At 44.2% G+C, this 22308-nt stretch overlaps 1 protein-coding gene across 1 annotated transcript in view; it reads right to left on the minus strand.

Annotated features, from left to right (window-relative positions):
* Positions 1-5465: 5465 nt before the first annotated feature.
* Positions 5466-22308, minus strand: part of GAS7 (growth arrest specific 7) — a 101209-nt gene continuing 84366 nt past the window's right edge. Inside the window, exons 10-14 of the mRNA XM_027668429.1 lie at positions 21728-21856; positions 19936-20059; positions 17683-17762; positions 14509-14607; positions 5466-13792 (exon numbers count right to left, since the gene is read on the minus strand). Of these exons, the coding sequence (XP_027524230.1) occupies positions 13679-13792; positions 14509-14607; positions 17683-17762; positions 19936-20059; positions 21728-21856 (546 nt within the window). The 3' untranslated portion in view covers positions 5466-13678. The remainder of the gene's footprint in view (positions 13793-14508; positions 14608-17682; positions 17763-19935; positions 20060-21727; positions 21857-22308) is intronic.

The following is a 22308-nucleotide window of genomic DNA, read 5'->3' on the forward strand; positions in this document are numbered from 1 at the left end:
CAACAGATCATTGTTAGACCTCTAAATGCACCAACAGGACTTACCTGCCCTATGGTTGCCACCCATACTCTCCGCCCACGGTTCCAGGAGCACTGCTTAACTTCAGCCTGAGCCATGTTATAGGTGTCTCGGGTATGTTGTAGGTGCAGTTACTTGCAGCTTTTCCTCTTGAATGGACCTCAGAACTTGCTTGTAGCCTTGTTTCTCAGTCCTGTCTGTCTCCCCCTGACAAAATTACATGGATGAACCATGGATGAATTCCTTGTCTTGGGATGCCGATGAACCCAGTTAACAGCACCCTGTTTTTTCCACACTTTTCAGACCTGTGTGCCTGATCAGTGAGGGCTCTGCCTGTGCTGTGGTCACTGAGCTCCTAGTTTGTTCCACCCTCACAGAGCAACCCTGACTCTTGCTGCTTCCTGACACCATTGCTGAGCAATGGTCATCAGGAAACATGATGATCTGCAATGGTTATATAAATGAAACATCAGAAGATGTGAGAAGGAACTGCACTGGGTTCCATTAGAGAATTGTCCAGCATAGGATTAGGTGGCCCCTTTCCAGGCTCGTCATCCTGTCATCCATCTGGCAGACATGCTGGTTGCCTTGGTGCTTCCAAAATTGCAGTCTTCCATAGTAAAAAACTTCAGCATTGCTTCTTTCGAACTTCAGGTTATGCCTTGCTCTTTAAGTAAGGTGTCATGTGCTGCCTAACCTCTGTTTTGCCCTAGAAAAATGCTGTAAGTGCAAGGCTTTTCCCTGAAATCCCATCAAAGGTTTCAGGTTAGGGTTAAGAAGTAAGGTAAGTAGGGTTAAGATTGAAGTAAGGTAAGTAATGTGGCTGCAAGTGTCATGTTGCCCTCTGATGCCATACATCAAGGTCATATATGAAGAAAATGATGCAGTTAGAAACATGTCACATGACACATCACAGGACATGGCCTGTCACCTCCTCTTTCCTGGCCCTGTTCTGAATTGGGCCACATTGAGGCACTGTAGACTGACAATGATTAAGAATGAGTCAATTGTAGCAACAAAGCCGGATTTGAAAAAGCAGACGGCTTTCACTTTTGTGGCTGAGGGGATGATCTCTCTGCTGTTAGCCCCATCACCAGTCCTGGTAATACACCTTGCTATTTTCAACTGCCACAAGATGCAGTTCTCTAACATCCTAATCTGGAGCCCTCTTAAGGCAAAGAGTGAGGCACACTGACATCTGCTGTGGAAGTTTGTCACTTGCACTCCAAAAACTGCACTGTGAGGCTTTGAAGTGTAGGGGAGTGAAAGGACACTGGACACATAACCTCAGGGTTTCTTCACAGGGAGCAAGTTGCTTAAAAAAAAATTCATTAAGCTATGCCTGACATAACACAGAATCTGCTGATTTGGAAGGGACCCACAATGATCATCGAGTCCAACTCTTAGCCATGCACAGGACCATCCCCAGGAGTCACACCCTGTGCCCCAGAGGATCAGCCAAACCCTCCTGGAGCTCTGGCAGCCTTGGGGCTGTGCCCACTGCCCTGGGGAGCCTGGGCAGTGCACAACCAGCCTCTGGGGGAAGAACCTTTTGCTGAGATCCAACCCGACCCTGCCCTGGCACAGCTCCAGCCATTCCCTGGGTGCTGTCCCTGGTCCCCCCAGAGCAGAGCTCAGGGCCTGCCCCTCCTCTGCCCCTCCCCAGCAAGCTGGAACTGCAGTGAGATCTCCCCTCAGTCTCCTCTTCTCCAGTTGAACACACCAAGTGCCCTCAGCCGCTCCTCAAGGCTCTTCCCCATCCTCACTGTCCTCCTTTGGAGACTCCCTAAGAGCTTAATATCTTTTTTACATTCAGTGCCCAAAACTGACCCAATACTGCAGGTGAGGGCTGCCTCAGGGCAGAGTTGGCCCTCCTGGTTGCCAGGGCACTGCTGACTCAGTGTCAACTGGCACCCATCAGGACCCCCAGGGCCCTTTCCCAGCGCTGCTTTCCAGCATCTCATTCCCCAGCCTGTCCGTACATCCCAGGAGCAGAATCCGGCACTTCCCCTTGTTGAACTTCCTATGGTTGGTGATTCCCAACCCTCTGATTTGTCGAGGTCTCTCCGCAGGGTCTCCCTGCCCTTGAGGGACTCAGCAGCTCCTCCCAGTTTGGGGTCATCTGCAGACTTGCTCAGTGTCCCTTCCAGTCCTGTGTCCAAGTCATTTATGAAGATGTTGAAGAGCACAGGGCCCAAGACGGAGCCCTGTGGAACCCCCCCTAGTGACAGGTCCCCAGTTTGATGTCACTCCAGTCACTGTCACCCTCTGTGCTTGACCCATGAGCCAATTGCTCACCCACCACATGATGTGTTTATCCACCCATGGGCTGGACAGTTTGTCCAGAAGGATCCTGAGAGAGACTGTATTGAAAGCTCTACTGAAATCCAAAAGGATCACATCAACTAGCTTCCTTTGATCCAGGTGCGTTACCCTGTCATACAAGAAAATCAGGTTGGATAAGCAGGACTTTCCTCTCATGAAGCCGTGCTGGCTGTGACCAATGACTTCATTGTCTTTCAGGTGTTTTTCAATACCTCCAAGGATAACCTTCTCCATAACTTTACCAGGCACTGAAGTGAGACTGACAGGCCTGCATGTTCCAGGGTCCTCCTTCTTGCCCTTTTTGAAAACTGGGACAATGTTCACCAGCTTCCAGTCTGCCAGGACCTCTCTGGATTCCCAAGACCACTCAAAAATCATCAAGAGAGATTTTGCAATGAAATCAGTAGATCTTCGAGAATTCTTGGATGAGTCCCATCATGCCCCAGAGATTTGGTGGGATCCAGCTGGAGCAGCAGTTCCCACACAGTTTCAGGGTTGACTGGGAGCTGATCATCCTGGTAGTCATATTCCTCCAGCTCAGGGCACTGAGACCCCCTTGGCCCATCATCTGTGTTGAAGACAGAGGCCAAGAAAGCATTAAACACGTCTGTCTTGTCTCTGTCCCTGTTTGTAAGGTGACCATTCCCATCCTGTAACAGCATGATGATATTTCTATACCGCCTATTTCCATTAACGTATTTGAAAAAACTCTTTTTAATGTCCCCCATATTTCTGGCAGCTTCAACTCCAGTTGAGCTTTGGCCGCATGAATTTTCTCCCTGCAGTGGCCAGCAGCATCTCTGTGTTCCCAGGCCACTTGACTTTGCTTCCACTGGGCATACACCTTCCTTTTTTGCCTTATTTACAAGAGAAGATCCCTATTCAGCCAAATCAGCCTTCTGCCTCCCCTGCTTGACTTCCGACTTTTAGGAATTGTTGCTCCTGTGCCCTTAGGAGGTGATGTTTAAAAAGTGGCTGGCAGTGACGGACCCCAGCACCTGCAAAAAAATTTTCCCAGAGGGCCTTACTTACTACTTACCTGAGCAGCCTGAAGTCTGCTCTCCTCATGCCCAGAGTTGAGGTTTTGCTGGTACTTTTCCTCCTCTCAAGAGATTTTAAACTCGATCGCTTTGTGGTCGCTGTGGCCAAGATGGCCCCCAATCTCCACTTTGCTCACAAGATGTGATCTGTGGACAAGCAGCAGATCAAGGGGAGTGTCTTTCTGAGTCGGCTCCCTTAGGACCTGTTCCATAAAGTTGTCATCCAGGTTTTTTTAGGAATCTTCTGGTCTGAGTTGTACCAGTTGTGTGGTGCTTCCAGTTAATTTCTGGTAAGTCTCTCATAAGGACAAGGGCAGTTGACTTGGAAGTGTCCCGTAGTTCCTCAAAGCATAATTCATTGGCATCATCATCCTGGCTGGGAGGTTTATACCAGACTCCCACAGTGACATCTGCATTATTTGTTTGCCTCTTGATTTTCACCAGAGGCTCCCAACTGTGCCATGGCCAACTGTGAGCTCCAGAGATTCTAACCCTTTTATTTACACACAGTGCCACCCCTTCACCTCTTCTGCCCTGCCCATCCTTCCTGAAGAGCCTGTAACCATCCAACAGGGCACTTCAACCATGGGACTCATCCCACCAGGGCTCACCTATGCCACTGATGTCAAATCTCTGGGACTGGGCCAAAGCTTGGAGCTCCTCTTGTTTGTTCCTCATGCTGCTGCAGTGGTGTAGAAACATTTCGGGTGTGGTACATTGTAGCCAACACCTCAGGAGGCAGATTGAGGATCCCATTAGTGCTCATTTTCTCAAGTTTTGCCATCCCATTTCTCATCACTGGCGAGCCTGGTTTTGCCTCTTTCCCCCTTCCGAGTTAGTTTAAAGCTCTATCAACAAGCCCTGCTAGTTCCTGTGGTAGAACTCTTTTTCCCCTCTGAGAATGGTGCATCCTGTCCTCTCGCCATGATGTTTTTCTGAGCACTGGCACTACACCAGCACAGTAAATGGCTTGTTCAGTAACTCCCCAACGTGCATTTCAAAGTCATATCAAAGAAAGTCTACAACAGAAAGTGCTGGTAAATTGCAGTTTAACGTACCACAGCATGTGGACAGTATTGACCAAGCTGGTCTATACCATGCACCAGAATTTGAAACAACATTCTGAGATTTTTTTAACAGATTTGGGCTACTCTGGGCAAGGTGCAAAGACTGCTGTGAAAACCAAGCTTCCACCTGGAATTTTTACAACATCTTGCCTTCAGTGTCTTCTTCTTTCTGAGAAGAGTGTGCAATACCTCTGCCACTCTTCCTACCTCTGTGCACAAGCACACTGAGTGCTGTGGGATGCCCTTCTGCAGGGAGTTGCAGAAACAAAATTTTTATATGAGTTCAGAACTGGAAAAATTCTTAGAAGGAATCTCCAGTGAGGTTTACGAGATGTGTGGATGGGCTATCTCCAAGGTGCCTGAGTCACACCTTGCTGGAAGGTGGGTTTGTGTTCTGCAGAACTGCAACTCCTCCATGCTCTGAGCTCTGTTTCCACAGCGCAGCCCAGCAGGCTGCCCATGTCGGTCACTGCTGCAGGCAGTTGTAGGATTAGACAGGATTTTGGCAGGGCCAATTTTGACTTTGTCAGAAAACCTGTCAGCATTCACGTTAATTCAAATATTCAAAGGAGAACAATTTTTAGTAACAACATTTTATATCAGTGTTTTCAACTAAGCTTCAAGCTGCACGTGAAACTTGCAGGTAAAGGACTGACTGGTTGAGGAAGACTTGCAGATCACTTAAAGCATTGAAAGTACGCCCATTCCATGGCAGCTGCTATCAGGTTGCTCATGGTCAGCTTGCCTTGCTTGTTTAAGAACCATTTAACTGAAGGTAGTTTCTGAAATTGTACGGACAGGAGGGATTGAATGCATCTGACTATCATGCAAAGATCTGAAAAGGATAAGTAAAAGTAGATTACACCCAGTGATGTGATTGCAAATTCACGCTGTGCTACACTGGTATCAACAAAGCTGTCCATATGCATGTGGCACCCCACAGAGTGTCTCTGATCAAACTGCACTCACAAAGTGCAGGGCTGTGGTAGAAGAAAAAGCAACTGGGTAAAGACAATTCCATGCTCAATGTGTCTCTGTACAGTTTATTTTACAGGAGATGAGATGAGCACTATGATGCATATAAACTTGCAGAACAGTATAGGAAAATACAGTTTAACCATATGAAATTGTTTTACAGTAAGACAGAAAAATTACATATAGGAAATGCCTTCAACACTGAAGGACAAGATCCACAGCTGACATCAAGTAGCTTCACTGAACTCTGGCAGTTTACCCAAGCTGAAGATCTGCCCCTTAAATCTTTTCTTCATTCAACTTCAGTAAGTGATTCCTTCATGTATCCTTAGGGAACAAAAGCCATCCTATAATTTCCACAATGACCCAAGGTTTACTACTTACTCAGACAGAGGTTGCATGATAAATAAACTATTTAAGGGGTCTATTCAGCCAAAATTTATGGGAAGTTATAAAATTTTGGTTAAGTATCTTTAAAAATAAGTCATTAGTACTGGCAAAAGACAATTTTCCTAGAAATTTAGAAGTATTTAGGAAAACTTACACAAAAAGGACCAAATAAGCAACTTTATTTTAGTAGAAAACTCTGATTTAGTGATCTGGCCTGCCTGTGAATCCCTGCTGTTACAATGACTGCAGAACTGCCCAGTGGAATTCTCACTGTCTTGGGTTGCAGAAAACATGGAAATCATCTAAGAAGGAGAAGAAAATATTTGTCCAGTACTAGTACCTGCTGTTTTCATAACAGATAGAGGCTGTTGTCAATGTTTTTGACCTGCCAGAGTGGTAAATGGACATCCAAATTCCTTAGGTTATTCTGATAATCTTAGCCTTTCAATCAAAAAACTCCAAAGGAATATGGGACTTCAGGTCAAGCATTCCCAAATTCACATGACTAAGATTATCATGTCAGCAGATATGAGATCCCTGAAATCACTATTCAGCTTTAGAGTTCCAGGACCAGAACATTTCTTCTCAGTAACAGGTGTAAAAAAAATGTAGTGGCTTTTTTAATTCTTTTTTTATAATTACTATTTTAATTTATTTATTTTACACAATAAAGTGGATAACTACTCAACTCTTTTATTCAGAATTATCACTGCATCCTATTTTTATGCAGAATTTCCTGCTCAGTCTACTGAGATCCCTACACTGAAGGATGGGCTCGAAGATTAGCCCATCTAATGGGCTAATGCAGTTGCCCATCTAATGCAGTTGCTTTTAAGTCTAAATTTTCCTATTCTATTTTCAGCATTGAGAATTTAGGATGCCTGTGCTGGACAGTAAACTATCAGTGAGACAAAGGCAGGTGTCCTGGAGATGTGGATGTCTGAAAAGAGTGAACAACTCAGAGCAAGGAAGGGGGGCTGAGAATCCTGCACAGACTTGTACACACTGGCTGCTCCTGAGATTTGGAAATTTGTAGTGTGAATCTGTGTATTTTACATGCTTGTAGCAGATACTATTTAGAGAGGCACTTCAAGGGGATCTAGTAGTAGAATTTTAATTTGTGATACAAGCCATTACTCAATTACTTGTTACATCAGTAGCCCTAAAAGACTGAGTATACTCAAAACTATAGTCCTATCCAGTCACTGAACCTGAATACAGCAGCTGGAAAGCTTTTGTTCTGAATATCCACTGAGTTTGTTTCTTATGAGACACCTGAAATAGTTCAACTTAATGTAAGTTGAGGGAGTTAAATTTGAATATTTCAAATTTATACATATTTTTTCTATAATTATGTGGTTAACCTAAGACTTATTTTTTTTAATGGTCTATGAAAGATTTTATCCATGTACAATTCTTAGATTCAGATGCATCATTAGGCACAAAAGGTTTCTGCCTTGAGGAATGCCTGGGATTAGAAATTTAAGTCAAATTGTGCTATGTGTTGGTCCCTTCAGAAAACAATGTCCAGGAATAAAAAAGAAACTGTGGTTAGCACAAAAAGGAGTCATTACTTTCAAACCTGGTGGCTGATAGGAAAAATTCAAATTAAAAGACAAAATAACCTCTCCAAAAAGCACTTACAACTCCCAGAAAATACTCAAAAGCATGAAGTTTGGTCAGCATGATGAAACAACAGATATGTTCTATGAAAATTCAAAATTAAAGAAAAGGTTCTGAAAAGTGATGAAGGGCTTGCTACAGTAACAGTGGAGAGGGAAAAATAAGAGTTGAAAGATGCACCATTCAAATGAATAAAATCTACTGTAAGACAAAGTAATGGATATTATTTACACAATAACGCTTCTCAGGAAAAGACAAGGATTTACTGCAAGGAAAGAACTTCCTCACCATTGTGCAACAGCAAGGCTGTGTGTTCCAAGCTCCTGGAGCACAGCAGGCTCGGCACACTTGAGCCTGGTGTATGAGCAGTGCAGTGCGAGGGCGCCGGACGTCACTGTGCCGCTAAACGACAAACCCGCTCTGCGGTTCCCAGAGTGGCATTGGTAAGTACTGGTCTCCCACTGGCACAACCAGGTGCAAGTTGGAAAGCTCTGTATGAAGCTATAGATACAAGGGAATATTTCATCACTGATTTTCATGTGCTAAGCAAAACTGGGAGAGTGATGGGCCTCTTACTAGATCCATCGAGGTCTGAGAGAGAGGTCACCTGGGAAGCTAAATATCTTCCTGCCCTATGTGTCTGTTTTTAATCTGAATTAATCCTGTGACTATTGCCCACCTAGTTAAGGTAAATGTGACCAGTAGGCTCCTCTGGTGACATGTTAGACACCTCTGTTGCACACGGGATGCCCATCGGCCGTTCCCCATCCTTGGTGCAAGGACGGGAGGAATGGTCACACACCAAGAACCCCTCAGAGCCATGGTTCAGCAATCTCTTGGACCTCATTCTCCTACTTCAACACAGACTGGGGAGCAAAAAGCCTACAGGCTTTCTGAAAAGGTCTGTGATCAGAAAAGCTCGTTATTTTGAAAACTACCTTTTTGACACTGTCTTTTGAAGGCACAGTTCTCGCCAAATAAGAAATGTCAGGGTGACCAGGATTGCTCCCAGGACACCAGACTGTGCCTGCCATCTCCAGGAACAGACACAGCCAGCTGCACTAGTGCACAAGAACATATGAGATATGTTTCATAGTTGAAATAGCAAATCTCTTTTCAGTTCAGAAGGAAACAATCAAATAATCACACCAAGAAGTCACTACTCATTCCAGGGGGACCTTCAAGGTGCTGGTCTGGATTTCTTAAGGTGCTTCGTAGTGAAGGACCAACCTGGGTAAGCAATGCCTTTTCTCTCCATGTGTGACTGAAGAAATAGATGGGCCGAGCTACTTTGTCACTGAATTTTGGATTTGGGTTTTTACAGCTGCATCAACGGGTGACCTGTGTGGCGTGCTCTGACCACAGCCTGCACAGGGACACTCCTAGAGCTGCACCGAGCTGCACAGAGAGCAGCAACATCTTATCCATTAAGTACTTGAGGTTCGCGTTTCTTAATGTTTACTTTATCCATGTATTAAGTACAACTAAGGAAAAAAGAGGCTTGTCCATTTCTGTTTGTTAGCCTGATTTTCAAAGACTCTTATCACCTAACAGCTCCCTGTTATATTCCAAGAAATCTCTGAGTGTTGAGCGGTTCCAAAGAAGAGGTGAAGAGTGCACATTTCTATATAACAAGCCTAACTTGCAGTGACTAGTTAAATAACGACATTAAAAACAGGGACAAATTTAAGGCGGTTCTGACAAAGCTTGAGAAACTACGACTGCTACTGAGCATGTGAAAGTTTCCTGAACAAAAAATTCCAGTTAGGAAAAAAAAAACCCAACCCAATTGAAAAAAAAAAAAAAAGCTGTAAAGAGAAGCAGAACAAAGTTTGCATGCTGCCTGTTAAAAACTCAAGAAAAAATGCTTCCAGTGCTTACTGCCCCTGTGCAACACAAGGGGGAACACAGCTGCTCCCCAGCACCTCAGACAGGTCTGCAGAGGGGGAAAGGGAGTCTAGAAACGTAACAGGAATTTCCATACGATTTTCACTGCTGTTACAGTACTTTCACATTAAAAAAAAGAAAAAAAAGTGAAGGTATCTCTAAAGATTCCAGCATGCAATAATGAAATAACATTCCTATAAGGGAACAACTAAAGTCTTGCAGAGATACTAAAAAGATTTCAAAACAGAGAAGCGATGAACAAATGTGAGTGAAAGACATGACTGAACGTGGAGCAGACTGGAAATCTGCGTTAGGCCTTTTTGGATATTGCTCCATGAAAGCAACTGGAATCTTGCTGCTGAAGGAAGAAGGGTGCATTTGGTCCACATGGTAAAGGACTGACTGCTTTCAGCTCATTAACTCCAAAAAGAATCAGACAACAGCACTGGAACCAGAACGAGTTCTGGTAGGAAATAAGTTGAAAGAATACCACGGAGAAAGAAATCCAACTGTGCCAGAAGATGGCTTTGAAGATGCAGGCAGGTTGGTATGGATGATGAATAAAAAGTTCTCATTCTGTATGGGCAGCTGAAGGTACAGCTGGCAAGCACCTCACCAGCTCTGGCACTGGTGTCAGGACATCCAACAGATCCAAAGCCATAGGAATTCAGGGAGCCCTTTCGTTGAAACAAGGGCCAAGAGAGTCTGGCTGGAGATCACCAGAGAGCCATACAGCGTGGAACAAGCGTGTGACAGCATTGCTCAGACAAAGAGGGAGCTCCGCAGGGGTGGCAGGACAACACCCAAAATACAGGTGGCTCCAATAGACCTGGGCAAGCAGAGCTACCAGAGCTACAAGGACCAGAGGTAAATTCCCACTTGTACCTCTGCAGGTGAAACCACACAGTACTGATCGAGCACTCACCTTCTGCTCTGTGACCCCAGAGCCTATGAAGATGCAAGACAGTCCTGTAAATCTGATACCCATAGTGACTAAACCAGCAAAAACTCACACCAAGTGTGTGAGCCCACTTGCCAGATGAAACAAGATGATGCTTAAGCTCAGTACGTCTGCAGGTAAGAGACTTACTTTGCTATTCTATTAACAGTGACACTGCAGCATCGTCACGCAGCATCGACACATGCTAGTTATTTTAACTTAATGCAAAGCTTGATCTTGCTCTGAAGAAGCAGCTGTTTAGGATAAGAACAAGGAAAGACTGGGTTCCACTGCAGTTTTGAAACTAGGTGGAAGATGAACAGAGCACTGCTGAAACTCCCAAAGTTACATCTTTACCTTCTTAGGAATGAACATGAGGGCAAACACCCATGTTTTCCTTCAAACATGCCACTACCTTCTTTGAAGATGCTGTCAGTTCAGAAGCACAGGGCCTCCAGCATTCCCCGATCTCTAAGGTGCACGATCCATCAGCCAAAGAACAAATCCAGATAACACTGATCCCACTGTCTACAGTGTTGAGTGTTGTATCATGAAGGAATATCATCTTTTGAAAGAAATATGCTAGAAATTGACTAGAAGCAACAGCAAAACTTCCTTATCACTTCCACCAATTACAGATGGAAGTGTTGCTGCAGAGGAAGCATCTCACCTGTCACAGAGCAGCACCGTGCATGAGCCTCCTGGAGCTGGGAAAGATCAAGAACCAGGTACCAGTGCCCTCCTCTGGTTATTGAAGTGGAGATACAGACTCCATTAAGAGAATTACTGTTCTGTGCAACTCACACATCCTTAAAACATTTCAAATGGACCAAAAACTACAATCAGGAAAACTGTCTGGAAAAAAAAAAAAAGGTAAAAAAAGAAAAATTACCAGAAAATACAACTAGGAATTGAGAGCAGCTTAAACACACCTTAGCAGAGGAACCAAAACACATTTCGGTCCTCAAGAGAAACCTGTGCTAATGGACAGCATTTCCAGTCCAAAATAACATACATCTTTATGTATAACATACATCTTTAAAGAAAGAGGAAAAATAAAGTGTAATTGATAACAGATTATTTCAGGTATTTATTAAGGAGAATACTGTATAAAGTGCACAACTAGTTTGGTTTTGCAATTGAAATAAGAATGTGCTTAGGTGTTGTCAAGATTACTCATTTCAATTTACAATACAGCCTAGAACACAGGGGCAACCTGAGATGCAGCTCTGATGTACTCCCATTATATTGATTTGGCCATTGAAGTTTTAAAAGCTCACCCTGCACTTGTGGTTTAAAAAATAGAAAAGTGCCTGTCCTCCAAAGTGCAAGGTAAGAGTTAGGAAAAGTATGCCCAAAAATTAATAGGACAGCAAGTGAATCAGTAGGAAGACTGAAAATGAGAGCTCATCTGGAAACTACCCTGCTTGAGGGAAGAAGGCAGAATGAAAAGAGGAGTCTAGGGAAGCATATGTACTCTGAGCTCAAGGACTAAATGACGCTCAGGCAAACCAAACACTTCACTGGTGTTGCAATGGTCTCTGCAACAAGCTCTTCCAAGACCAAGAATAAAATATTAGTCCAAATTCTGAAGCATGCAGTGGAAATGGTGTCACACCAGGAACAGTGATCCTGAGCATGCGGTAGTCACGACACTGCACCTGCCAACATGCAAAGGTTTATAAAGGTTAATGAGGCAGCAGAGAAGTGGGTAGCAGGAGCATTTGGAAGACAGGAATGAACCTGTACTAATAAAGACATGGTTGAGAAAAAGGGAACAATAGGAAAAAGCAAGAGAATTCAGTTTGATATAACAAACCAGAAAAATAACCACTGCAGCAATATTATAAACGTGCCTCAGATAAAATTTTACTGATTCCCAGCAATCTAATCACAGCGCTTTGAGGCTGGTGAACAAAAACTTGGAATAGTAGTGGAACAAAAGAAGGATGTAATTCTGGTGCTGGGGAGAAAAAGACAATAACAGTGAAATAAAGTGGAGCATAACTGTGGATCAAATGAAAGATTGTGGTTTGGGAAATTGTAGCTAACACCACATTAAACACTGAGTAAAGGCCACAGTGGTGAGAATCAAGGTTTCTACTGAATCTATATCAAGAATCTGAAGAATCTTTGCATTGTATGAAATGCTGAAAAAAAGATATTAACACCAACACTGAATAATCAATCAGAAATAACAGCAGGAGAATAAAATAAGTGTCTGCTCAAAACCAGTCTCCAAACTACATAACACTATTTGCCAAGAGCAGTATTGAATTCTTGGTGGTTTGCAGTAAGGGTAACATAGAAAAAAACCTCAGGTTAAGACTGATAGTACAGAAGTGCTGGCCACCTACATCTAGACTGAGTGCAATCTAGCAATCACAGATTCATGGCACCTTTGAAAATCAGGCTTCAAAAAGATAAAAGCCAAAATTTAGCTGGACAAACTTGGTAATTAAAGATATCTACGTCTGTGATATTCACCTGAAGGAACCAACAAAGGGAAGTTTAAACCTAGATCCCAAGTAAACTATAAGGACTGTCTTTAAGAAGATTCTGTGAAAAAAACATCTTGCATGAGCAGGAAAGGTTTTGAACATCTCATTAATTCCTTGGTATATAACCTCCTGTCATTGAGGGCACTCCAACAGCTAATGAGGTAGGTATAGCACAACCAAGTCTTTCCTGATAAAAAAATTGTGATGGTAACACTTTCAACCTTATCGATTGGCCTACAACAGAAATCATAATAATGGGTTTATATATCCCTGAGAGGGAGTATAAAACAGGAAGAACAGGAGTCTTCTCCACAGATTTTGGGAGAAGGGCCATCACTTCACTGCCATGGTGAAAAACAGTGTTTAATGAAATCAATGTATTCACACAACATTGCTGTGAGATACACGTATTTTATAGATAGGGCAGCCAGGAAAGTTAGTTGACTTGCCTGTGGCCATGAAAGCAGCCAGTGATAGACCTGGGATTCATGATCAGGACTTCCTTGCCTCCTGCATCATGTTCAGTTATCTAATCGCTGGCCAGAGGCTCACTGCATGGTTGTTCTAACATACTGTATAAAGATAGTCATGCAAGGGGTGGAGAACAAAGTCACTGAAGAACAGAGCACTTTCTGTACCAGAAAGCAGATTTCTTCTCGAAGCTGCGTGCAATTGGGAACCTGTGGTGGGAAGCACACATCTGGTTTCTTCACCCTGGAATGTCTGGTGCTTAAGGCTTAGCACAATGAGGACCATTGTAATGACTAAATGGAACAGAGATAGCCCATAGAGGCATAAATTACAAGGTGTCTGGTAGTAAAACAACTTCTTCCCTATGCTCTTCTGAACCTTAAAAAACAAACATTAGCCTGGTTAATTCAGTGGACTCATCACATACAACTATAGATCAGTCTAAATTTCCATGTCCACGGGTCGGATATCTCCAGTTTTGTGTTCTTTTACCCACAGTTCCCTGTCTTTGGCAGGATCCACTTTCCGAAGCAACTGATCCACAAGTTCTACTGTCTAAAATGAAGAAAACAAGAATCCAAATGTCAAGGGCACATTTCAAGCAGAGTCATTGCTCTTACATGTAGAGCAGCTATAGGCATGCCAACACTGCATTCACAGACAAGTGAGAGCTGCACATACACGAGACTTGGTGGACAACAGCCAGATCTGAATGTGCAGCGTTGTAGTGGGAAGCAGAGAAAAAGGAGATTTAACATCAAGCAGAGACAGGCTTCCTGTGCCAGACATTGGCCAGTCGGTCTATGACTCCTGTCCTGCAATCTGTGCCTTACACCAGATACAACTGTATTGCGGTCAGCATGCATTTCCCATATTTTAATATTTGTTAAGTAGCCAGTTTTTAATAAGAAAAATATATCTACTTCCATCTCAGCGAAATTATTTACCATCCTCCTTGCACAAACAGAAGACCTCAAGCAGCAGCGCTTCATGCTGGGAGAGCTAATAATGGCTCATACTGGCCGAATGTACTTCAAGCAGTTGTATCTCTCCCAGCAGAGCTGTGATCCAGCAGTATGAACTGTGACAAGGATCAGAGTCCTGGAGGAGCAGGACTGCAAGGAGGCAGCACAGTACTGCTGCAGACTAACAAGTTGACTGCAGACGCTTCTCACCTGTCCTTCGACACAGGTCAGTCAGATCAGGAGGGGCTGTCCTGCTCAGCTGAAGGGCAGTGAAGACCACAGAAACGGAACAAAAAGCAGACTTACACTTTGGTTGAACATGTCTGTCTCATGCCGCAGCTGTGTGTACTGGCACAGATGCTGCCGAATCATCTCCACCCTCTCAACTTCTAGTCTCTCAAGCTCCTGGACATGAAGAAAAACAAGTTCATATTTTTACTTGAACCTGAGTTTGAAGACCTGGAGAAAGGATGTTACACAAAAAGCTGCCACTGAGTTCAATACTGCCCCAGGGTCATGCTTTGGAGCTGGACTCTGTGGTTGCACATTCCTCTGCTCTGCAGAGAATCAGAAACAGCAAGCAACAACAGTCACCTCAGCCTGAACCTAATGACAGGTAAAAAAAGGTCGAAACCTTTCCAAAAGGCTCAAAAACAGACAACCAAGGCAGAGAGCGCAGCCACTGCCTTTATAGAGGGAAGCAAGAGGGAATCTGTTTCTTGCAAGAGGTTCTGCATGCTGTGCTGCTAGCTCTAAAAGTTACAGTGATTCCTTGGGGAAGAAGGAAGCACACTGGGGTGTATGGGTCAGACTGCCCCCCAGTCCAACCAGATATTGGTCAGAGCACTTTTATCTGTTCACCAGGTGATGAACTGGGACAAATTTCTCCCTTGCCAAGCTGGCAGTAAGCAGACCCCAGCAACACTTTAGTTGGAAAGGTAGGTGGTTTCTATCTTTCCTTCTGACATTTTTTGCCTCCCTCTTCTGGATTCTGGTTATACTCCAATTATATCCCAAAATCTGCATTTAGTCCCTCTGGTGTGGCCTCACCTTGAGTACTGTGTGCAGTTTTGGGCACCACAGTATAAAAAAGATATTAAGCCATTAGAGAGTGTCCAAAGGAGGGCCAAGAAGATGGCAGAGGGCCTTGAGGGGAAGCCGTATGGGGAGGGGCTGAGGACACTTGGTTTGTTCAGCCTGGAGAAGAGATTGAGGTCAGACCTCATTGTGGTCTTCAACATCCTCATGAGGGGCAGCAGAGGGGTAGGCACTGATCTCTTCACTCTTGCGACCAGCACAGGACTCAAGGAAATGGCTGGAGCTGTGCCTGGAGAGGTTTAGGTTGGATATCAGGAAAAGGTTTTTCACCCAGAGGGTGAGCACTGGAACAGGTTACATAGGAAAGTGGTCACAGCACTAAGTCAATCGGAGTTCAAGAAGCATTTGGACAGGCACATGGTGGGATTCTTGGGGTGTCCTATGCAAGGCCACGAGTTGGACTTGATGATCCTGACAGGTCTGTTTCAACTCAGCATATTCTATGGTTTTATGATGGTTCTATGATTCTGTGATCTAAGCAGCAGCAGCGGAAGGGAGATGCTATGGAAGTCTGCCTTTAGAGACAGATACTGTGGGGCCAAATCCTACAAACCCTGCCTTCAGAGGGCATTTCTGGTGTCCACTTACTGAGCATTACAGCAGAGTGCAACTGAAACATACAAGCAGGTAGGCTGCTACGTGGCCTTCCCAGTGCTATCTGCAACTTGTTAAACTTGGGAAACATTCTTCATTACAGCACAAAAATCTCAGGTGGCAGACTATCTGCCTGGGGACGAAGATGAGCAAAGGAGCTTATGGAATGGATGGGCTCCTATTGCTGTTGCAGCTGATGTACTGCTGTTATGGGAAAAAAATGGCCCACTTTAAACTCAGACTCCCTTTTTTAGGGCACAGATATGCAGGACCTTAACACCAAACCCAGTATGCTGGTGCCATATGCAGACCATGCACTGTATCTCCACCAGAAACTTCAGGAAGGAAGCAGAAATCTTAAGACCTTGACACTCTCAACTTGGTATTATTCCATATGAACTAATCTGTGTCTTAGCTGATCAGACAAAGACTGTTTAAAATACAGATTTTATATTCATGTGTATCAAGAGTTGCCTTCGAATGCTTGTCAGCCTGAGTTCCACAAATGAGAAACCTGCTGTGCAGCTGCAGGCTATGGCTGCCCACTTGAGCCATCTACTAGTGCACCTGCAAGTTGTGCCTTCTCTGGGAGCAAATACAGAGCTCACATATACAGTGGAGGGAGGTGATCCTCCCATTCTGCTTTGCTCTAGTGAGACCCCACCTGGAGCACTGCACACATGTCAGGGGGCTGCAGCACAAGATGTGGAGCTGCTGGACTGAGTCCAGAGGAGGCCACGAAGACGCTCTGAGGTAGCTTGTAGTAAGTTAGGCTGAGAGAGCTGAGGTTGTTCACCCGGAGAAGAGAAGGCTCCAGGGAGACCCTAGAGCCCCTTCCAGTGCCCAAAAGGGCTCCAGGGAAGCTGGAGAGGGACTTTGGACAAGGGCCTGGAGTGACAGAACAAGAGGAGGTGGCTTTAAGCTGAAGGAGGGTTAGGTTAGAAATTAGGAAGAAATTCTTCCCTGTGAGGGTGATGAGGCCCTGGCACAGGTTGCCCAGAGAAGCTGTGGCTGCCCCATCTCTGGAAGTGTTCAAGGCCAGGCTGGATGGGGCTTGGAGCTACCTGGTCTAGTGGAAGGTGTCCTTGCACATGGGAGGGGGGTAAGAATGAGATAGTCTCTAAGGCCCCTTCCAACCCACACCATTCTCTGATTCCATGACGTATCTGGCCACAGTGGCACAGGTGGTCAGTGTCATTTGCATCAGTGAGAAAACGCCAGTGAAGGTAAAGAGGAAATCAGGTCCCTTATGTACAGGAACAGACAATTTTTTCTCTCTTCTTCTGTTTTTGGGAAAATATCTGCCTCTTGGCACAACAAAGCTGTATCTTGGTGCCTAAACCCAAAGGTCTATGACAAAGGTCTGTGAAGTGTGTTACCTTCAAAAAACCAAAATAATAACCAAATGGAGAGCCAAGCACGCCTTGTCTGAGGTGGCAATACTGCACAAGAAATTGTAAAATCATGGAATACAAAAATTTATTAAGTGAATTCAGTGATTTATTATGTGTTTTTTCCATGGTTTTCTTGTGCATTACTTCATCCTTCCTGAGGACAATTCTAGTGTCCTGGTCCCTAAGCAGTCCTGAACTGGTTTAATGCCTTCTGCAAAGAAACAATTATTTCTTCCTTCCCCTAATAGTGAGTTTTTCTTAGCACTGAGAATGGAAATACAATGGGAGAGATATCACCCAGTTTCCCCCACTGCATTGCACTGAACTAGCTGTGAATGACGAATGCTGTAGGCCATTACAATTTTGCAATGTTACAGTGTTAGATGCTATGTACCAGAGTGGTGGTCACCATCTCCTCAAACCACTTTGACTGGGCTTGATTGTAAAGATCCACACAGCGCATCAGGTCATCTCCTGAAAGAGTCAAGATAGCAACAAGTTAGCCTTCTCTAGCCAGACCTTAGAAGGAAACTGCAGGTCAGGTTTTGTAGAACAGACCCCGAGGGTTTGAAGATCAGCCCTGGTGGAGCTCACGGCAGTTCCGTCACATGACATTTGTTACATGCACCAGAATTTCAACTTGCATGCACTTGATGTGAGGCAAAAAAAGCAGGTGATTGGGGTGAGAAAGAATGAGGGGGAAAGACAAACAAATATGAGCACTAAGTAGTATTTTACAGAAATAGGAAAGCAAATTACTTCAGTTAAAAAAAAAAAAGTCATAGACAGAAAGTTATATCTGAAAAATAAAGTAATTAAAATGGGAAATCAATAATAATATGAGTTATGGAGCTGAAGGGTGTCTCAGAGATTGCTGCTTTTCAGCTAGGAAATTCTCTTAGTTCTTTAAATGAGGTTCAGTTTCGCTTTCCCGAACGGTGTGATGTCTATGTCCAGGGCTCAAATACATCTTACCATTTTAGGTGCAAAATGGTCTTTATACATAAACTGAGGACGAACCAAGCTTTAAGAACAGGACTCCACAGACCAATCAGAGCCAAGGATGTAAAATGCATCTGGAAGTTTCTCCTGGGCTTAGAACTTCGGGTGGCAACCAAACTCTATGAAGAAGCCAGGATTCAGGGCTCAAAGCTTGGCAATAAGCTCATCCACCCAGGAAGGGGGTGCAAAGTCCAACATGACTAGGTCTAGTGGAAAGTGTCCCTGCACATGGCAGAGAGGTTGGAATGAGATGACCTTTAAGGTCCCTTCCAACCCAAACCATTCTGTGATTCTACGACAAGTCTGAACTAACGGTTCCCACACTCTAGGAGGCTCCTCAGGGGCTCTTTTGATATGGGGTTACCCTCCACTCGCTCGAGTGAATCTGAGCCACTGAACAGTCAGGAACAAGAAAGCCATGAAATACATGAACGGTCCATGGGAGCAGAAAGGAACACCACCTATCAGTAACCCATGGGATCATAGAAGGGTTCTGCTCTAGAGCTTTCTAGTCCTATCACCCACTTGCCAACAGGGCTCCTTTCAAAGCCAAATGACCACATGCTGCTTCTGGGAACCACCACCTGAGGGGGTGGGACAAGACCTCATCTGCCACATACCAGAACGGTGGCACCAAGTGGAGAGCAGTAACGGGAAGACTAACAGCAAACTTTGATCTTCAGCTCTCTCTTGCTTGTTCAATAAGTATCCATTATAACCAATTTCTAAGGATGCAAGGAACACAGTGTCTGTGAATTTGCAGGTGAATAAAGAACATCTCTCATGGAGCCTCCTGTCACGAACTCGTAACTTTTATTTCTCCTCAAATGATTGCCTATACACATGGTCACACTGCCAGTGACTCTCCTCAAAACCCAGACATGCTATCCTGAAGTTTTAAAAACCTCAGAACTCTGAAGGACCACTCTACCAAGGAACAGCTCTATGAAGGGATGAAACATGGAAGCCCTAGTTAAAACCTATTTTCAGCAAAGGTACTAATGGAGCTGCACGTATCAGTTTTGCAGATCTCAAAAAAGTTCCTGAAGGAATCATGCAGATGTGGCTTGAGCCTCTGTAAAATATGCATGGGTCACAGCAAGTAGCCCTGTCCTCAGTGCAACACAGCACACACTACTATCTCCTCAGTATTCCTACAACAGAAATTATTTTAATCACTGAGTAGCAGTGGAAAAAAAGACAAAAAATTCACTTTCAAGGAAAAAGACAGCAATGGCAAGTATAATAGGCACTCACATAGTTGTGGGTGACTGTGATTTAGGAAAGAACCAAGGAACAAACTATGATTTAAGGAAGAAACATCCTCAGCTGAGCTTCTTTGAATCTGACTTGGAAAGTTACACAAACATTCCGTAATCTAAAGAACTTTCACAAAACAGAAGGAAAAGTCATCCTACTTTTACTGTTCTCACCCCAGTTATCAACAATTTGTGACATGTGAGTTGGAAAAACTAGGCTTGTTTCTTCAGAGGATTTAATATCACAGATTAGTAGCATGGTTCACTTTGCCTTTGTAGGTACAATATTAAAAAACAAGAACCACGTGGAGGGATGGGCAGTTGCATCCCATCTTGTTCTCATGGGGCCATGCTCATTCCCACCGTGGACAGACATAGGTACTCACCTGCCTGAGTGGACTTTCGTCTCGCCTTCTTGATTTCTTCTTCTGTCTTGTTGCTGAGCTTCACCTCTAGCTGCTGCGTTTTCATTTCCAGATCCTTCTGTCTCTCTGTCAAGGCTTTCCGGGCCTTGGAGTAATTAAAGAAGAGCCACGTGTTTTAAAGGAAAAGAACTGCCAGCTGCTTTCAACCATCTAGGACTCCTTCACACAAGTATTTGTCAGTAAAGAGTCAGTGACTTTGCATGAAATTGGATCCTAACTGGGATTCAGGTTCTTACAGCATCATGTGGTGTTCAAAGAAGTGTCCTATGATCACAGAGAAGTCAGCACCAACAAATCACAAAAGCATCTGAACTCTTTGTAGATTCTTAGAAAGGTACAGGACAAATGGCATCATCAGACTCTCACGTTTCCTAACAGCTTCCTCACTATTTCTGGAAGAAAGGAGGGCTGGAGCTTCTTCCCAATGTCTTAAACAGCATCATCACCAAGACACCTCTTCCATTCACTTTTCTTAGGACCTGAATTGTTGAAATAATTTCAAGTATCTTACAAAATTAGTCTTTAAGCAAGTTCTGGATTCATTATACATCTATCAGAACCTCTAACAATAGGAACTTATTTAGAAAAACTTATTCAGGTTCAGGCCAACAGTTCATGCTGTAGAAATCAAGACCCTGAGGTCTAGTTACAACTGATTACTTGAATTACCTTACTTAAAAGTTCTTCAGGCTGTTAAACATTACAACCCTCTTAAGGCATTACTGGATTTTTTTCCATTTGCAGTTCTGCAGGGAGAGGGAGCTGCAGGACAGCAATTGGTGAGGGGCTGAGCTCTTCTCATGCACTGCAGGCATGGCTCCTCCCTGCTCCAATTCTTTCTCCTCAAGGCTACTCTAATTCACTCTTCCCAGTGTCACTACTGAGTTTCTTTGCACGTATGAGTGTGAAGAACTTACTGTTTCACAGAAAAATGTCTTCCCTGCATACACACAGCCTAATGACCTTGTGTATCCTGCAACAATTCTGTCCCTGGGAGAACTCCTGCTGATCTTTAATGAAAGCACAAGCAACCTTTGGTTTGACCGAGAATGGTATGTTCCTTTCCAACTTACACCCAAGAGCAAACCACGTGAGGATACAATTTGGCAACTGAGGCAGAAGCATCCCAATTCCTGCCAGCTGCTGCTGAGAGGTCTTTTGTGGGTCAAACTCCCTACACCACAACCTCAGCCACCTCCTGGTTCATGTTACTACATTATACAGCCTATAACTGTGTGCTGCTGCTGTTTGGATTTACCGGGTGAGGATGTTTCCTGTGAAGGATTTGTGATTTGCTGGGCAGGTTTCAAGCTGCCTTTACCAGCCATCTGCTTTTAGCAACTGCATGAGAGGATGTCGAGCCAGGTGAGCATTTTGCCTGACTCTGCTGCCATTCTAAGGCAAGGTATTTTAAATTTCGAGGGCAATAGATGTGACTTCCAGATGCACACAAACAAGAAGTATTTGCATCAAATGTATTAGAAATATATTGTCCCAAATTGGAAAGGGGAGGATGAAACAAAAAGCCAGTTCAGAAGTAAGATGGTAGCCCTGCTGTAGCCCCCCATTTCCCAGATCTCAGCTAAGCAATGAACTACGTCTGGGGCCCAGCAAAGCACAGCTAACAGCAGAAAGCCCTCAGCAGGAACAGCTGCGGTTCTTTGTGGCAGAACAGAAACTTTTCACGGGCAGCTGCTTTTCTGCCCAAACTAGCAGTATTTCAGAAACCCTCCAGTTTGTTCCCTGTTCCCACCTTTTCAACTGCTGTGTAGCGGCTGGACAGGTGCTTCCGTAAGTCTGCAATGTGGTGATCACACTTCTTCATGTCTTTCTTAAAGTTCTCTCTGAAGTTGAGCAGGGGTTTCTCTACCTCACTTTGAAGCTGGTAATGAAAATAAAGGAAGAAATGGCAGTAATGAGGAGTTGGGCAGTAAGTCCTGGCTCTTCACAGAATTGTTAAGGTTGGAAAATACCTTCAAGATCATCAAGTCCAACTATGAACCACTATGTTCACCCCTAAACCATATCCTCGAGTGCCATATCCACATGATTTTTGAAAACTTCCAGGGACAGTGACTCCACCACTGCCCTGGGCAGCCTGTTGCAATGCTTTAAAACCCTTTCTGTGATTTTTTTTTTCCCTAATAGCTAATCTTAACCTCCTCTGGTACAACTTGAGGCCATTTCCTTCTGCTGAGCAGAGCTCAAGACAAAGAGGAAACAATACACACTCTGCAGCTAAAGGCAATGACAGACAGTAACACTCCTCTTCCCCAAGAGTGCTCTGAATTAAGCTACTACAAAACTCATCCCTTTTTAGGAGACCTCTGTTAA

Source organism: Corapipo altera, unplaced genomic scaffold, assembly GCF_003945725.1.
Source record: "Corapipo altera isolate COAL_440 unplaced genomic scaffold, ASM394572v1 109, whole genome shotgun sequence".
Classification (NCBI taxonomy): Eukaryota; Metazoa; Chordata; class Aves; order Passeriformes; family Pipridae; genus Corapipo; species Corapipo altera.